Raw genomic sequence first — 19,393 nt, 5'->3', positions numbered from 1 at the left:
AGAGGAAATAATTTGGACAGCCAGAGTTGATCAAAGGATTGATAATGTTGAGTATCAAGAGATATTTCTCTTATCACCAAGAAATCAATCAATTTATGAGATAAGCATGTCAAGGTGGTACCTAATCATCCTCCACCAATTAGAAATTCTAGTTGCATGTGTCCAAGTATACAATCAAAATATGCCAAGTGTATTTGTGGAGTCTACTCAAGGCAGCTACCTAGCCTATTTATGATTGGTCTACAAAATCATTGTAATTTTCTCATTGGCCCACAAGACGGTGTCTTCATGTGATGATCAAGCATTTAATGCTTGTAGCTATTAGTCTTAGATACCGATTCGGGCTTCCTGCATGCAGAGGCATAAGCGGATTTAGGAGCGGGGGTAGGTGGAAGCCACTTCTAGCCTGCTTCTGTGAGCATCTGAACACCTCCAACAACCTCCACAAGCCTAGACAGCTGAAAAACCTTTTTAAAAAATATTTGCCACTCAAAATACTTTATTAGTACATGAGGAAATATATCTTTCAATCTATTGCTCCTAAGCCCTAAAATGATCCTGAAAGAGACGATTAGGATTTTTCTACAAATCCATATGATGCGGATTTAGGTGATACATTGAATGACGAACTAGATTTTGATTTTGTAATCGTGATGATTTGCTGATTTGTATTGGAATCAAAGTAACAAGAATCGGAATCGGATCGGAATCGGCAAGGCCGAATCGAATCGTGAATTGGCAATGAATCGGCAATGAATCGGTGATGAATCGGCAAATTTGAAAAAACCCTTTAAATTTAAAGATTTTAACAATTTAAAACTTATTTCATGCACCCTTTATTGAATATAACTTAAACACACTATAACATCATCAAATAGAAGTTAAAACTTAGCATACATAAACATGGAACATAAAATCCATCACATATGTAACTATGTTATCTAAAATGTAAATTGTAGGCTAGCTGAAGTAAATAGAAATCAAATGATCATAATGATTTAAATCATAGAATGTATGTAAGATGATCCATAAGACATCAAATTATAAATGTATGTAAGAATCTAAGATGAAGATCCATGAAAGTTTGAAACATATGTCTATCAATGATTCAGTATCAATATCTGTAAACAAAATATAAAAACAAGGCTCCAGCTCAAGCCTCAGACTCATAGTCATCATCATCATCCTCAACATCATTCTGAAGCTCGGCTGCAGCCTCAGCCTCAGCGTTTGAGTATCCAGTTTGCCTAGTAGCAAGGCGTCTAATGTAGGTCCTAGAGGACTGCTGAGCCATATCTCCCGCATGTAAGATGGGCTCATGAATGTCGCTAGGGCCTGTGCCTGTGCGTACACGTGTGCATCTACCAATATCTGAAGAACGTGCTCTAGCTGCCTCAGCCTCTATATCCACCTGGTCAACCCACACATGGTCTTCCTCAGTGAAGACTGGATCCACAACCTCTGTGAGCCACTCTGATTCTGGATCAATCTCCTCCAGAATGATTGGAGAGGAGTCAGTGCCCAAAATCTGTCTGATCCTAAGACGGAGGTTGTAATGAACAAAGACAATATCATTCAACTTCTGCACTGTCAACCTGTTTCTCCTCTTCGAATGGATGTGCTCGAACATGGACCAACTGCGCTCACATCCAGAAGCACTGCTTGGCTGACTCAGAATACGAATGGCAATTTTTTGAAGTTTTGGGGTTGTGGCCCCAAACATTTGCCACCATCTATCTGCAATAAGGGAAAAATTGAAAATAGAAACAATTAGTCTCATTTACAAATTACAAGTTAACTCTAAAATTACATAATCAACTTTAAGTTTAGAATCTAGATTCATGAACATTGAATATATTATTTAATTTTTACCTGGCTGTAGTGTTGTCTGAGCATTTATGGCCATCCTGCCAGAGAAAAGTGGCCGCTCTTTATTGTTGAACTGGTCTAGCTCAACAATCGCAGCAACGCTATCTTCATCGCTACTCAACCTCTGAATCACTGTGTATAAGCCAGTGAGAACCTCTGCATCCGCCTTGAACTCAGGACGGAAACGATATGCCGGATTCAGAAAGTAAGCTGCTGCATGGATGGGTCGATGGAGTTGATTCTGCCATCTCCTATCAATGATGTCCCAAATAGGGCCATACCTCTCCTGCACTCCTGCATATTGGTCTCTGATGGCCTCCTTGGCCCTATCCATGCCCTCATAAATGTAGCCCATAGAGGGCTTCTCCCCATCAGCAGTTCGTAGCAAAGCTACAAGGGGCTCAGTGACCTACATATGAAGTAAAACAAAAAACTTGAGTCAAAACTTAAATATAAAATAATATAACTTAAAGTAAAAGTAAAATACTAAATGTTAAATTGCAATAAATTTACTTGCAGGATTTCTCTAGCGGGTTTCCAAAAACCATCCTCATCAAATATGCAATCCGCCACATCTATCCCTGCAGTGGTCGTAGCATAGGAAGAGGAAATCCACTCCCGCCCAACAAACATGCTCCTTAATTCATCCCTTGATGTCAACAAGGACTGCAAGGTAATGAAATTCGAGGCAAACCTCGTGATACCTGGGCGAGCTAACTCCTTGCCTTCTGTGTACTTCCTCATTGTGCTAAGGACAAATGAATGATTATAAATGAATTTGCATATGTTTTTTGCCCTTTCCACACATGACTTGACAAACTCAAGTTTGCCAATTTCATCCAACATGAGGTCAATGCAATGTGCCGCATAGGGGGACCAAAATATGGTGGGGTGCCTCTCCATCAAAAGTTTACCTACAACAATTTTAAGTCAATTAGAAATTCAAATTTCAAAATTCAAATAAATTTATTTTCAAAACTTGAAAGGTTAAAAGTTTACCTACAACAACATAACTTGCTGCATTATCCGTCACCACCTGGATCACATTTTGTTCTCCCACCTCTGCTATGACTTCCTCAATAGCCTCACATAAGTATGTGGCATTTTTTACATGTGCGGAAGCATCGATGGATTTGATGAACATGGTATATCCTACAAGTAACAAAACAATGAATTAGAATATTAAAATTAAATGGATCATCAACAAATTAGCATTCAACAAATCAAAATTTACAATTACGTATGTAGGAAAGTAGAATGATCAATTACCTCCACAGGATACAAGAAAATTGAGGAGTGTTCTATTCCTCCTATTTGTCCAACCATCAGTCATGATGGTGCATTCCTTTGCAATCCACTCCTTTCGGTTCTCCTCAAGCTCAGCCCTCATGTCCTCTACCATCTCATCCAAGAGGTATCCGCTCAACTCAGCCTCAGTTGGGGCTTTAAACCCCGGACCACAAATAGCAACCGCATCTATCATGTTCTGCCAATAAGGAGCCCTGCCACAAATAAAAATTTAGATGTCAAAGACTCAAATTATAAAACAAGTAGATATAATTAAAGTTTTACTTTTACTTTTAATTTTAACTTTAAAGAAAACAACGAAATAAGAATCAATTACCTGGCTGCAATAAATGGAATGTTGCAAAAGTACCAAAATTTGCATATCTCCTTTCTTGTAGCATCATGAATCTTCTTGTTCAAACCCATGCCCTCAAGTGTGGGTTGGGAACTAGGAGTAGTGCGGGGCACAAAGTAACTATCCATTATGTTTTTCCGCACTCTAGGCTGCAATAGGTTGGTGTGGGACTCTGTCTTAGTATGTGACCGACTAGCACTAGCACGAGCAGAAGAACTAGAATAAAAAGGAGGCCTATAAGAACTCTCTCCAACACAACCTACAGATGCAGAAGCTGATGCAGATGCAGATGTGGATGCAGATGCGGGAACATGGGAGCCAATACCCCTTAACCCTTCAAGTTGCATTTTCCTATTGGCTTTGTCTTTTTCAATTTTTTCTAATGCCATTAAGCAAATGTGTTTTGCCTCAGGAGTTTGGTGAGTGCAAATTGTAACATCGTGTCCAAGTATAGCAGCAATGTGGTATTTCAATCTATAAATACCCCCAGAAGTTATTTTTTCTTTACAAAAAATACATTTTGTTTGATATTTGGTTCTTCCAGGAAACTCTTCGTTATATTTCCAACATTCATCTTTTCTACCCATTGCGAATTTGCGAAAAATGAAAGCAAAGGCTGCTGCAATAAAAATTTATATGTAAAATATCAAAGTTTGAAGCTAATAAAAGCTACAAAACAACAAACCCTAGTTTGCAACTTAGTAAAAATAAAGAACATTCAAGATCTAGATTCTAAACTAAAAATCTTGAAAACTATAAAAATTTAACAAAAAATGCATAATACACTAACATGCAAAAAAAAAAAGCACTTACCTCTTGCAAATGAGTTGAGGAGTGTTGAGATTGGCTCCTTAATGCTCCCAATGCAATTGATGGCCTCCCCAAATGGATTGCTGATCTCTTTTGTGCTCTTTCTTCTTGCCGGTTAGAAACCTATGGCTTTTCTTTTCTCTTCTTCTCTCTCACTTTTCCTCTCTTCTACTCATGTTAAACAAATAGAAGGCCCTTTAGGGTTATAACAAAGAGAATAGGTAAAAAACAAAGTAAAAACAACAAGCAATTTTTTAAAATTTTACAAGTCTATACTTTATTGGCCGTGGGCGATTCATGCCGATTTTTTCAGGCAATTCATGCGATTTTTTGGATGAATCGCCCAAATTGGCGATTCAGGCGATTCACCTGAAGAAATCGGCGATGGCGATTTCCGACTCCAAAAAAATTGCCATCACTGAATCTAATCACTGAATCGCCGATTCAGGCGATTTTTGGGCGATTCTCGTTACTCTGATTGGAATTATGAACATAGATGTATATGATATGGTTTATAATCTTAGTAAATATGTAAATTTCAATGTGAATGTGTGTTGGTGAAGTTACAAGTATCATACTATCAAATGTTTTAACTTTGTATATTTTTTCATATCTTTGCATACACACACACACATCCATATGCATTTGCATCCCCACTTCCTTCCCCATAAAATTCAACATCTAGCACCCGCTTGCCGCATCCGCTTCCAGATCCACATTTGAATCGGTAACTAAGCTACTAGTTGGATTAGGGCTTTGTTGGCTAAATCTTGGCCCTTGATCTTGAATTGATCTTGGCATTCACTGTTGTTATGAGGTTCTCACACCATCGCCCCAAAATTTTGGGGACCCCCTTTTTCTTGATTGCCCTGGCAATTTTTTTTTTTGAAGATGTCCAAAAATTCCCGATTTTAGAAAATTTTACACCTTAGACACCTTTGGGCCAGGAGGGAGGAGGTTAGATTTGTTTTTCACCCGGCTTTAACTTGATTTTCCAGAATTGGTAATTTTATCCTTAGGCCGAACAAATTTCAAAGACAACACTTTTTCGATGGTTAGAATAATACCCGACAGGATAAATTTACAAATTTTGTGGACTTAGATGGTTTTATTTTGAAAATTGGATGTAGTTATATAATCTTTAGCATTTTCAAAATGAAATTTTTTAGATTTATTTGTTTTAGATTTTTTATTTATTTTTGGTGAAAATTGATTTTGTAATGGTGAAATTGAATTAGGAAAATCAATTTTGGATTCTAGAGAAATGATTTATTTTTGTTAAAAAATTTAAATGGCATTGCAAAATCAATTTTGGATTAAATTGCAAAAGTTGGCATTAAATAGGTTAAAATTGCCTTGAAGATTTTTTTTAATATTTAAAGAGATTGGTAAATTAAAATAAAAATTGATTTTGGTTTGTCAAATTCGATTGTAAATGATATTTTAATTACCAAAACATCATTAAATGAAACTTTTTAACACCTCCAAGGCTTTCTTAATTTTGTTTTGCAATTTTGGTCCTAACCGGCAATTAAAAAAGCAAATTTCACTAAGGCAAAATTAGTTTTCTAGCTAGGCATTTAATTTTGGATCATGAATGGTGGCCTAATTTAATTTTTTCTCTCCCAGGTCCAGTCGGCCAGCTTGGAGGAGTGTGTGGAGTTGGGTATAAGAAGGCTTCTCCCCTCTCCCATTTCTCATTCCACCACAAGCATCTCTTCTGCTTGGCGATTTTGGAGCAGATCTCTTGTACTAGGCGATTTTCTTAGACACCCTTTGCTCGGTGATTTTCTTCTAGCTTGGAGCAGATTTGCATGTGTTTGGAGATTTTGCAAGAGGGCAGTGAATTTTGCTTCCTTGGGCGATTTTTTTCAGATTTTGGCGTTTTGTGCAAGGGCAGATTTTCATTGTTGACATCTTCTTTTTGCTTGGCGATTTTATTAGGGCAGATCTGCACTTTCTCTTGCATGGGCGATTTAATGGAGGACTGATTTTTCTTGCAAAGAGGCTGCGATTTTACATCAGATTTGGGCAAATTTTTATTTGAAGGAGGGAACAGATGATTGAAGTTTGAGTTTTGGCAAACTGTGGACCATTTCAAAGGGGTTAGAATTCTGATTTTGCAAGGAAGCTTGAAATTCTTAAGTCTGATCCGAACTTCCAAGAAAACCCGACTATTGGTAAAGGTAAATTCAATTCATTCTAGAGCTGAAAGGTGGTTCTTAAGTGGATTTCACTCCTTGTTCTTACTCGGTTTTGTTTCCCTTATGTTCTTCTTGCATTCATCATCCACCACTTCATCATCCCATCTATAAGTTGGAGATTGGAGAGATAACTGTAGATTCTATGATAGGACATTTGGCGAGGCAGAAATAAGCTAGACTACCTTAGGAATGAAGTTGGGAGATATAAGTGTAGTTCATCCTAAGGTAACGAAGAGACAGAAATAAGTGGTAGTCCCACCCCTAGGTTGAAGATTGGAGATTGATAAGTGTAGTGATAGGACTTGGCGAGGCAGAAATAAATTAGAATCCATCGATAGAAAAAGGTTGGAGAAATAAGTGGTAGTTCCACCCCTAGGTTGAAGATTGGAGATTGATAAGTGTAGTGATAGGACCTGGTGAGGTAGAAATAAGTTAGAATCCATCGATAGAAAGAAAGTTGGAGATCGATAAGGGTAGTCCATATCACTTAGAACGAAGGGGCAGAAATAAGTGTTTAAGATGGTAGATGTTAGTGCAAGCAAGAACCCTAAGGGAATGAATATTAAGAAAGACAAAGAGGACATGGTGCCCAAGACCACCTTCTTTTAAAAAGTGAGGCGAATAACCGATACCAATATCGGCACAGTGAACATGACACAGCTAAATGACAGACTAAAAGAAGGACAATCCCCCATGGCAAAGAAGATATACAAAAGTGGAATTGTACACAACGGCCTTTCCTCCTACCTTGCCTTGCCCAGAATTGGTCATGGAATGTGCATCCAGGTTTGATTTGGTTAGCAAATCCATCATTTTTTATGAAGGGAAAAGAGTGTTGGCCAACATTGGCGGACAAGTGATCGAAGAAGCATTCAACATTCTCTAGTACAAAAGCATGACAGTTGTAATGATGGACCAGGCGACCAAGTCATTTCAGGATAACCAAGAGCCTTATTTCATGCATCTAAAGCAGGATTGGCTACACGAAGGAAAGAAGGGAGTCACCAGATCATCCAAGCTTATTGTGTCAGACTTCAAATCAGAATATGTCAATCTCATTGTGCTTCTCAGCCAGATCATGGGCCTAGTTCAAGGTATGCAATTCGAAAACTGGATGTACTTCTTTATTGATGAAATTGAAAAAGGGAAAAGAAGATTTGATTGGGCTAGGATCATAAGTGAGAACCTAGAATTGCAACTTAGGACCATGCAAAACCAAAAGCAATTCTATATGGCATCCTATCTGTTCTATCTAATTGTGAGATTGTATGAAAATCTAGGACTTAAGGCCCTAGGAGTAATTGGCAATGGGTTGGGGCAATATTTGGTGCATGAATGCTATCCACAACTTCATTTACACAACAACAAAGACTATAAAATATTTTGTGACGCCTTTGCCATGAAGACAGTAAGGTTACTACAAGGGACACTTGCTAAGAGGCTCTCATTGGAAGCTGAAGCAAAGATTAAGAAATATGGGAGTTGGTTCATCCAGTTTTCACAATACACATACATTAGAGTAACAGTAAGCACAGTTTGTCCCAAGAGAGTTCCAAGGTATCCACCCGACAAAGTAGTTTTGCTGGAATTGGCTAGGCAACTTGAGCATTATGACAGAATGATGAAACTCAAAGGTGAGATAGGCATTACCTTCTCATTTGGAATTGACAATGATAGTTGTCTCAATCCTGTCGCCTTTGCAGTTGTGGAGAAAGTATTAGAATGGTATCATCTAGCATGGTATAGAGCAAGGCAAGGATTTGATCCTAATGGTTTTATCAAGGCATCTCATGTAAATACATTCAAATATGTCCCTATTATAGAAGATTTCTAGGCCAATGCACGAGATGACTTTCATGTGAGAAAGCTAGCTTTCTCAAGATTGTCAGTGAACATGATGAGGGCAATCAGATGGAGAGGCCTTGATATTTACGATCAATTGGAGGATGATGAAAATGTGTTGAGAGAAGATTATAATACTGTGGAAGGAACAGAGTTGAATCCAGTGGATTGGAACGATCATTAGGATCCTTCCTTGGAGGCAGTTACAAGGGCAGTGGATTTGCACACAGAGTCGTGGTACAATGGAAGTTGAGGAAATTACAAAGTCAAAGGGTACACCTTACTTATGAGAAGATGAAGCCAAAGGATGGTCTAGTAGAATCAGTTGGACAGAAGGGTGAAGGAAGTAGCCGACAACAAGAAATAGTTAGAAGCAAGAAGAGAGCTTTGAAGGTTGAGGAAAGTAAAGAACATCTGGGACTTCCAGCAAAGAGACAGAATGCAGTGCCATCGAGGGAAAGCATAATTGAGGCTAGAGGCTAAGAAGGTAACACAAGTGAACAAAGGGCCGCGATAGAGGTGAGCTCTGATTTAGAATCAAGTGGTTATAGTGATAACATTGAGCACTCTCCTCTCTCAGAGAATCAGTGTGGAGATGATATGGCAATTACTAGTGGAGAAGAAGATGGGCCAATTGATATTGAGGAAGTAAGCTAGGCGTTCAAGGCAGTTGGATGATCGGCTAATTGAACCAAATCCAGATTTGGGGAGATGCACTGCACCACTATGGTTAAGGAAAATGCTTATGCTAAGAGGCGAAGTAGTAACTGCCTGAACAGTTGAAGACATCCAAGGATTAATGGAAAAGGGTGATAGCGAGAACTAGAAACAAATGGCAAAAATAGTGGCAAAGGTGATTAGGAGCGACAATGATGGTCACTGAAAGGTTCAAATTGCTATACCAACAGTCAACAAGGCATTGGATGAGATTGCAACTCAGGAATATGAAATAGTAGAGCATGACTTGGGAAGAAACACAAATGACATGGAATTTGAGGAGATCCTGGAGGGTATAGCTTCAATTAGAGAAAGGTTGAGAAAGGAAAATGAAAAGATCATGAAGTTGGAGGCCGAGAACAAATATTGGAGAGATTGCCAGCCTATGCAATAGTTGCACCAGACAACCCTTCCTCAAGATAGCGGGAGCAACATAGAAGAGATATCGGCTCAGCTGCGTGAAGTCAAGGATTGGATCCATGATACAATCGAAGTCAAGGACTTAGCCATTCCGAGGCTACAGACATTCATTAGGCTACCAGAAAAACATTTGGAAAGGGCCAAGTTGGTTAATGAAGGAGGATTGAGTACGGTTGAGTCTTGGTTTGTTGCCTTGACTACCAGATTGAGAACATTGGAGGAAATACAGAATGTGATTGCACAACGCCGCCTAGACGTTGACACTTCTATTTCGACCATGATGAGCAACGTTGGGGCAACACTTGATTTTGAAGATATCAAAGAGGAGAACATCAATGAGACAGAGTTGGGATCAAGATTGGATGAGTTAGGGAAGGTTACTATCAAGAAGAAACATTTGGGCACCCTTGCCTCCCTCAATGCCTTTATTGGATACACCAAGGAATATGAGAAGGACCATGAGAAGACACTACAAACAGCAAGCAGCATGATGAATTCGGCTGAGCTCAAGATGAAGCATACACCTTGCCCTCCCATGGAGGAAGTCAACGAAAGGCTAGCTAAGTTCATTGCCTTGGCTAAAAGGATGAAAGAAAAAGGGAGATTTATATTAGAAGATCATTTGAGGTAAGCCCAAGTGGCAATTTCTCTTTCTTCTAGGATAGGACAAGTGTCTAATTCTAATTGGCTACCATTTTGGTTCCTTCTCATTGGTTGCCACTTTTCCATTTATTCATTGGTCCATTGATGAGATGGCATCTTCTCATTGGCCGATGGGGTGGTAACCCTAATTAGGGTTTCCAGGATCCAATTTGGATCGTCAATTTTGCCTCTTTATCTCTATCGTCAGTTGTAAATTTTGGCCTCTATATAAGGCCATTTGCTCTTATTTGTAAAGGGTCGGAGAAAATTATTGCGAAGATAATGCCAAAATAGCTTTTCTTTCTCATTGTTGTGACTTGCATGGTGATTAAGAACTTTTGGTACTATTGCATGGTTTCTACTTACACTAGTTAAAATAAGATTTTCATTTTGAAGTTGTTAAAGTAAATTTCATTTCAAGAAGTTGCTAAGTAGGGAAAAAGTAAATGGATAATAGTTGCATGGTAGTATTCGTAGATGTTTGATAGGGATCTATAACTAGACCACTAGCATCTTAGTGGCTTGTTGGGAAGCCTTGTGTGGTAAACTAGTTCATTTTCTTTTGAATCATTGCATCTATGGAGGTAGAGCCGCTGGTAAACCTTCACTAGATTCGATCCCCGTCCATTTGCTAATCTTTCCATTCATAGGAGTAGGAGTAGAATAGCAAATAGTTTAGGAGTTGGAGTTTTGAAGAGGAAAGTTAGGAAGGCGTAAGTCACAAGAACATTCACCCTTCATCACCATCACCTTCTCCATCAACATCATCTGGCATTCACACCGAATCACTATCACCATCATTCCACCTAAAGTCCAAGTTGTCCTCAAACAAATAGTGTAAGGCCGCCTACGTGATTACCAACAAATCACATCGATATACTGAGTTAGTATCCACAGGTGTAAGGAACATTGGAGTTTTGCATATGTCCGCATAAGTATTAACTTGTGAAGAGAGGAATTGTGTGTTTGATACTCCGTATCAAATATTCAATTGCTATATGTTATGTAGTTGTAAAAATACCGACATCAACAATTGTAATTGAACAACTCTAAAAGGCCAAGGCCTTCCTTCTCATTTATAACTCATTAGATTGAGAGATTAGATTAGATTAGATTAGCTAAGGGAGAGACTTGTTGATTTTTTTCCATAATGCTATCAAAGTAATTGCTACTTCTTTGTTAGTCTTGATGGCGGATTACTCGCATTGCTTTGGAGTATTGCATGGTTTCTATATTTTCTCACTTAGATTAGGATTTTATTTCATGTTGTTTAGAAGTAGTGTTAAGTTAAATGAAAGATATTTTGGATGCCTTTTTGTTGAACTCACTTAGACCAAATCCCAGCTGCTTTCTGATTGTAAGTTTTCCTTGTGTGGTTGAATGACATATTAATGAGCTTTACATTGATTATTGCTTGCACATTGACATGCATCAATGGATGGTGTTAATGGAAGGGTAATAGTTTGAACATCTTACATCTTAGCTCGGTTGATGTTGATGGCTAAACTGAATCTAGTAGAATCACAAAGGCATTCATTATCGCTTACATTCTAGGAGTGGAATATATTTCTAAACCTTTCCCTATGTAATTTGTTTGGTTGGAAGTATTTGAAGTTGTTGATATCCATTGAATAACAACATAAGTCCCTTTGCGATGCCTGGTATATCACATCATTACTAAGTGAAAATTCACTTTAAGAAGGAACCTCCGTGGTTGTCTCATTTGATCACACAATCCATATACATTGTTTAGCATATGAGCATCCTTATTTGAGAGAGAGATGGAGATTTGGTGTTTACTGTGGAATGCTAAGTATTTGATTCTGCATGTTGTAGTGGCATAAAACTCACATCAACAGGTACCAAAACATTACCATAAACAATAAGAGAGAGAAAATACAATTGCAACAATATGGTAGAAAGATCTTTCTTTTGATTTCCAGAGTGTAAGATACACAACGTGATAATTTTGGTTACTGATAGCAAGTAATTACATATATAGTGCCAGATGCATGGTTAAGGGTACCACTCATCAACAACTGACAAAAACTGATTGGATGTAGAATAACATTACACAGCCAAAAATTATTCACTAACTACAAACGATTATTGTTAAGTGCAGCAATATTGCTGTCTTTACCATTACCGTAAATTCAATGAGCAATCCTATGATCTGCAATTTCCCCGACTTCCTATGATTTGCAATTTCCTTGACTTATTTTCGAAGGCCTTGGCCAGTTGGCCTTTTCTTCTTGAAACTAAAACATTATCTTCTTCAGAAGACAATGGCAGTGTCATGAATGTATGTGGGCCACCTGATTATGGGAAGCCATTAGGATGTTTCTACAAGTTTGTCTTGTCAAGACAATGCGTAATAGCCTGCCTTTGAGCTATTACTTGTCATGTTGACATCAACCGTTTTTAATTGGGCATAGGAAAATTGTTATTCTTTGACAGGGAATGGCATAGAAGTGAGCCTTCACTCGAAAATATGAGGTCTTCTACACTTTTCCTCATTGGCTACAATGTTAAAAAAAATCTCTACCACTAAGATTTTGTTGAATCGTTGTATGTCATTAAAGAGGCAGTGGTACCTCCAATTAAAAAAAAACTCTTTGTATTTCGGGCAACATAACTAGAACTTTCAGCCATTCTGTAGGAACGTAAAATAAAATACATGACAAATTAATAACACTATAGTTGACAAAAAACATTATTACCCCTTATTATGCATACAAAGTTCCAAAATGCATTTAAATCTAAACAATACTCAAAAAGTCTTGAATTTTTTTATTGAAAGCTGGAAAAAAATGGAAGAATCCTCCTTGTACAACGATTCCTAATGTTTTGGCGTACATCCCTTGTAGTCCCCACCTTTGATAATGAATCAACCCTGAATCCCAGCAATGGCAGCTTGGAGGGAAAAAAATGCTCTTCTTGGTGTTCTATGTTTCTCGAATGACTAAAATACCAAAAATATCCTCACTTTAGGCTAAAATGGAGGAGTTGGGGGCATGTTTCATTAAAAAACATATATGCTTTTTGAATTGCATAAATGGTTTTTTTGAAATTTTCAAGCATGGGTAGGCATGGGTCCATTCGGGTATGCCTAGGGTATCGCTCGGGAACCTGGGTTCCCTATTGGGTATGCCTATATTTTGTGCTGGGTCTGTGTACCAGTTCGGTCTGCGTACAAATTTTATTTATATGCTTTGGGACTAAGATATTGGTTCTTGTGACTTGAATTTAAAAGCTATTTTACTTTACTTGACAATTTATAGTTATTTACTTTTAGTTAGTTGCGTCTCACTCTGTCATAAGATTTGACTATTCTGCACTGCTTTTTGCAGGAGAGGTTAGAATATTGGCACACAATGATAAAGCTTTGCTCTGCAGTTCTTTTAGAGGTTTCATGATCTTTTATCATTTTTAAGTCTAGTTTCAAGCAGTGGATTTTGAGTCTGACTCATACTATGTTTATATTCTACGAGGGAGAGCAATGCATTTTTACAAAATATTTACTTTTAATATCTATGGATAATGGTCTGTTTGTGTTTTGTTTATGACTTTTTATCTTTAGTGTGTTATGCTAGTCTAAAGTGTATATGTTTTGTATGGCTTTTGGGGGGGCATCTGTTCTTTATATCTCTGGTATCTGCCTTAAACTGTTTTGCCTAGGTATTGTACACAATGTTTTCAGCAGTTAACTTGGTTGCATCTGGGTGATTCTTGGATGCTGTTATATATTCATTTTTTTTCTCTGCCAGATAAATGTGCATATACATTTATTTGACGTTCAACCATTTTGCATTTAGAGGGATTCTTAATACAAAGGAAATGCATTTTGAGATTTATTTTTAATTCTCAAATGCCTCTAAATGTGCTTTTTATGCTGTTTCAGTATCTAACTTTGATGCCTAGTTCTAGTTCAAATTATGGCTGCATCTATTTTCAGGACATCAAGATTATTGCTGTGGATTTTCCAGAAAGAAAAACACAATCAAAAGCAGATTACCAAAGTCACAACCTATTCATCTAAATGTGGCGTGGAAGAAGAATCCTGTATTGAAAGCTAGATGCCAATCAGCAGATACAGTCACAATTGACAATGCAACAGGTCTTTTTTGACATCCTCACTATCCTAATGATGTTTAGAAAGCTTCATAATGTTTGACTATAGTAATTTAAAATTTAACACTTAATTGGATTCATGGAATATTTTTGGTTATGTCTGGCCTGAATTATGTGCAGGTTGCTTTTAAAACTAACTTTTTTGGAAAAGATAGTTTTTGAGTAAAGGAAAAACTCTATTAATTTACACTACAACTCTATGAGAAGATGCAAAATGCATAAACATAAGTAGGAGAGCAAAAAAGTATGTGTTGGAGACAATGACATTGATTACAGTGCTATTTCTTCACCATAGTGTTATTCTCTTGTCAATTATAAAGCTATTTCTTCAGGATTGAAAAGCATTTGGCTTCAATTGCTCTGTACAGTAATTGTACAGTCATTTGAATTTGATGTTATTCCAGGGCTTTTCAATATAGTGATTGGAGAAATAACTGTCCCTAAAAATTCATATTCATTTGTAAATCAGCAATGCATATGATTCTTTGATGCTTTATATATGTGTTATAAGCATTTGAGTTAAACATGATACTGTAATTGTCACCAGTGCTTGTTGTTGGTGGAGGTGGGGTGGGAATGGAAGTGGTCCGCCAGCTGGGAAAAGCGGGTTCGTGGGTTACTGTTTTTCAGAGAAGTGCAAAATTTCGTGAGGAAATTGAAGGGTTGGGAGCTATGCTTGCAATTGGTGATGTTCTGGATCCTCCAAGCATTGAAAAGGCATTTGGATCAAATTCTTTTGATGCTGTAGTCTGCACAGTTGGTAAGCACCTTTGCTTTTATAATGTTAATTTTACCATTGTTTCATGCTAATCTGCTCTACAGAAATGCTTTTTTATATCTATGCTCTAAGAAGACATAGTCCATCAATTGTTTTTGTTTCATGAAGATGCTTGTGCATTGAGAATAGAAGGGAAAGAGAGGCTACTAGAAAGTAGAAACAACCAGTTTCTAAGACTAGTAGTTTTCATCACATATTTTTCTTATTTTTTGATATCCATGAAACATATTGTGTTTATGTGATTTTTTTAAGATTATCTTCAAGGCAAGTTGTGGCCTAGTATTAGTGATCCATAATTGCTACAATGGCAGAGATTCTGGCTACGAAATCACTTCAATATTGAATTTACAATTAATCAATCACTTCATGCAAATATAATACTGCAATTAAAGTCACATCCATTGGCAAATGCAAGCAACACATTCAACACACTCTGCACTATTTTTCACCCAGGAAACCCCTAGTTTGGGAGGAAGTGTTCATTTTCAGAAGATTGCTGCAAACTTAGTTACATTGCCTTTTTTAGGTATATCTTTTCCAATTGCAATGTCCTCTTTGATTTATATGTAGAGAATAGGCCATAAATAGACATGTCCCTTTGTTTACCGTACAGGGTAAATGGACATTTATTGCATTAAGAGACTAGAATGTAACATAGAACAAGATACTTTATTCATATAAGCAAATATGCAATCACGATTACAATGATACTTCATAATTCCATTAGAATGATGTGCATATATCTCCCGAAGGGGTGACTCAACCGTTACGCAACCTTTCAGACACTAACTAATCCCGTCAGCTAGAATATAGTTTTTATCGACAACATCAACCCCCCCCAAAGGAGAAGTCGTTTCTGGACGACAAAATAGAGACAACTTTATACTAAGTACATCAAGACACAAAACAAACTAAGATGAAGAGGGGTGCGTCCTTGGTAGGGCTGCTGTAGTAGACATCCTCTGTGCCTGTAGCTCACTCAGCTGTGCCTGCAACTTGTGCACCTGTTGCATCCAGGTGTTCAAATCCACCTTGGCCTGCATGTAAAGCTCTAGTGCTCTCTTCGTCATCTCAGAAATGTTCTAGAGCTCTACCTCTTTTTCATCCAACTCCCTCTTCGCGTTCCCCAACTAAGATACAAACATTGTCTTCTCTGATTCCCTCTTAGCAATGAGTGTTGCCCACTCCTCCCAAACTGCCTGCTGTGTGGCCAAATTGGCTTCTATTGTGGCTAATCTAGTAACTCTCTCCTCCTGAACCCTTGTTGCCGCTACTTGATCTGCCTCACTCCTGTGTACAACATAGTACGCATCCTGATACACTTGTACTATCTCACAGGTGAGGTGCTCAACTTGGCTCTCCACCATAGGCTCCTTAGTAGTTTGCTCTTGTTGCATCTGTGGGGTCTCTACGTTCAGCCATCCTCTTGCCTCGAAACATATTGAGAAGGCCGTTGGACAATCAACCTGCACGAATGACAAAACCTGCTTTAACTCCCTCACCATTGCCTCCAAAGCACGTCTTTGTGCTGAAACTACTACTCGGCACTCAGTACATCTCGACATCCTCCTCCCCTATAGCTGTCTAGGGGTCAGATTGTGTGGGGTGCTCCGTGGCCATCGCTGCCTCTCTTGCTTCTAACATCCTATCTGCAGTACTCCTTGTTGGAGGTGGGGGTGGTGGCTTAATCGCAATGGTAGGATGACTCTCCTCTGGTGCGGTTGGGGGATCCATCGCCTGAAATACTTCTCTCATAGGTGAGATAGTGGCAGATGTTGCTGTTACCGATCTAATGCTGTTTCTCCTACCCAAGTACCTACTCAAGTCTTGGTCACTTAAGCTTTGTGCTGCAGTACCCTCACTAGTAGCCAATAGTGCACCATCTATCGTGACCACCACATCCGATCCCACTACCTCTAGTTTGACCTGTGGTGTCCTCGAAGTCTCAGGAACCTCTTGTGCTGGTAACTCCATCACCTCCTCTGGCAAGGTTGTCATCAGTGATGAGTAGGACTTTGTCTCAACTATGGCCACGGTCTCCGGAATGGTCAGAGTCACTGCAGTCGGCTGTGTTACTACTGTGATAGGGGTCATCACTACTGGCTGCCTAAGTTGTCCAAATCCTGGAATGTGCGCATTGTGTGTACTCATAGGAACCAAATGTGTTGTTGCCGAAAGTGCAGGTCGCGGAAATAGCAATGGTGTTGCTGTAATAACTTCCACCTGTTCGCCATTCTCTTCCTCCTTTTCATTGGTCTCACTCTCATTAGAATATGTCTCCTGCTGACCACTATCCGTATCTCTTGCATCTTGTCTGGGTCACTTCTGCCTGACCATGGCCTTCTGGCCGCCAAGTGTGTCTTGTGTCTGCACTGCATAATAGGGGGCTCACTTGGTGTGAGCATCCCAGGCTTGACCTCCAGTCCGTTGAGAGGAATCAGTCGCGTAGTCACCTCTAGGCATAACCCAATCGCGTAGTGAGGTATGTAGAATGTCCTATTTTGAAGTGTTATGAACTCATACGCTCTTTCTACTAGTAGTGTAGCTTGATGGAGATCTAATTTTTGCAAGGATTAGATTCTCCATTTGAGAAATAATGTTGGAATCAAAGGCTTAAACCAGTATTTTGGAAATTAGACATGGTATATTTCTGAAAGCATACACATGAATAAGAAGAGTAATAAGTATAATGGCCCAGTGTGTAGATTTATTTTGATAGAAGACAACAATAGAACATCAATACAAAGAAAGTCATCAAGAAATCAGATTATGCTGGTAGCTGAAATATCACATAACTAGAAATAAAGAAATTGCTTCATATGTGAGCAGTGGATATGATAGCAAGCAGGATATCATGAACAGCCCATGGATAGCAGAGATAAATGTTTTACTGTTGCATTGGCTTCCATTTTTCTAACCTGAATGCAAATAGAAGTTCACTTGATTCATTGAGTACAGCGTGGCTCAAATCATTTACTTAAGCATGTGAGTGTACTGTAATAGAGATGAAGGTTCACAGAGAATCAGTCTGATTGAAGGAAGTGACCAGAAGAGTCTTTTCCACGCGACCTAGAGACTATGACTCTCATCCGTCTTTCATAGTCCACCTATAAAACAATACACTAAGAAGTACAAGCCACTTCTCAAGAACATTACTTGTTTTCTGGTAGCCTTCCAATTTTTAACATAACAATGTGGTATATTATAGACCTCTGAAAAAATTGCGTTGAATAGAAGAATCGAGACAGAGGATTGTTGGGTAATTCTATAGCTATGACAGAAATTTCTCATCACCGTTTGCTAACAAATGAAGGGCATGTATCATTAAATATAATAATACCATTGAAAGCATCTGACTTAGTCAGCCCGTTACTGTGCATCTCTGATAGCAGACAGGGCAGTTTGACAGTATATAAATCTCAGAAAATCCCTGCTATTTCTCAAAAGAGTAAGTGTATTGATATGACACAATGAAGCAGTAATATCCTTGAGATCTACATATGTGATGGAGAATTCACGACAAACAAATACCATCTCAGTAATTAAGGAAGGGTCAGTACTGTTTGACAGGACGAGTGGTGATAGATTGAGGACATCACCAAACTCTGGAGCAACATCAAATATCCCATAACTCAATACTGTGAACCAGAGAACGATATTTAGTGATTGATAATGAGATAACCGATAATGTTGATCTAAAGGCGGCATGAGTATGAAGCAAGCAATATATATCATTCCATCATTGGAATATATAGAGATGTCATGAAAAATTGAGATGTGCATATTCCTTGTAACTACTGGAGATGCCCAAGTGTTGGTGTTTTGAGTATGAGAATATTTGCATGATGCTCGACATGGAACGGTTAGAATCATCCGGAGGGGTCCTTGTAAATTACCTTTGTCCAATTCACATGAGAATGCTTAAAGGAATAAACTCAGAATAGCAATGAGTGTTGAATATGCGTAATGATGGTGTCCGGCATGTGAATGTTTCCAGATGGCACACATCAGGATTAGTTTTCGAGCATAGCAATTGAATAAAAGCCATGAGTCTTATTCGTTAATCATAGACGGATGTTCTGTAGCGATCTGTATCTAACGATGCCATTTGTTTTTGCAGGTCTAGGAATATGCGTGCATAATGAAAATAATTTCCATTGGAAGACTTGATATCTGAAGAACTGTGTAAGAGAAGGGAATATGCATATAAACATGTGCGGGGGAGAGGAGTATCGTCCAAAGTTGAAGAATTCCAATATTTAACTTTTCAAATCAACTTTTTCATTGCTGAGATATACAAAGCCTTAAAATTATTAAACCACCGATTGTTTTAATTAG

General features: G+C 38.3%; 2 protein-coding genes across 3 annotated transcripts in view; one reads left to right on the top strand and one right to left on the bottom strand.

Annotated features, from left to right (window-relative positions):
- Positions 1-19,393, top strand: part of LOC149577752 (uncharacterized) — a 282,798-nt gene that overhangs the window by 55,536 nt on the left and 207,869 nt on the right. The window contains exons 2-4 of one of the 2 annotated variants that reach the window (XM_089825524.1): positions 13,497-13,553; positions 14,102-14,263; positions 14,825-15,037. In XM_089825524.1, coding sequence (XP_089681650.1) covers positions 13,497-13,553; positions 14,102-14,263; positions 14,825-15,037 — 432 coding nt within the window. The remainder of the gene's footprint in view (positions 1-13,496; positions 13,554-14,101; positions 14,264-14,824; positions 15,038-19,393) is intronic. The other variant, XM_089825533.1, reaches the window with a different exon arrangement.
- LOC149577753 (uncharacterized) lies at positions 1,053-1,947 on the bottom strand. Its single transcript, XM_089791491.1, has 2 exons — positions 1,873-1,947; positions 1,053-1,737 (listed from the first exon to the last, which is right to left on the bottom strand). Exons 1-2 carry the CDS (start codon positions 1,904-1,906, stop codon positions 1,154-1,156), a joined length of 618 nt encoding a protein of 205 aa, XP_089647617.1. The 5' UTR covers positions 1,907-1,947; the 3' UTR covers positions 1,053-1,153.

This window comes from Cupressus sempervirens, chromosome 1 (genome assembly GCF_028749045.1).
Source record: "Cupressus sempervirens isolate cs-2001-9-10 chromosome 1, ASM2874904v1, whole genome shotgun sequence".
Lineage (NCBI taxonomy): Eukaryota > Viridiplantae > Streptophyta > Pinopsida > Cupressales > Cupressaceae > Cupressus > Cupressus sempervirens.
This window is presented reverse-complemented; position numbering and strand designations above follow the sequence as displayed.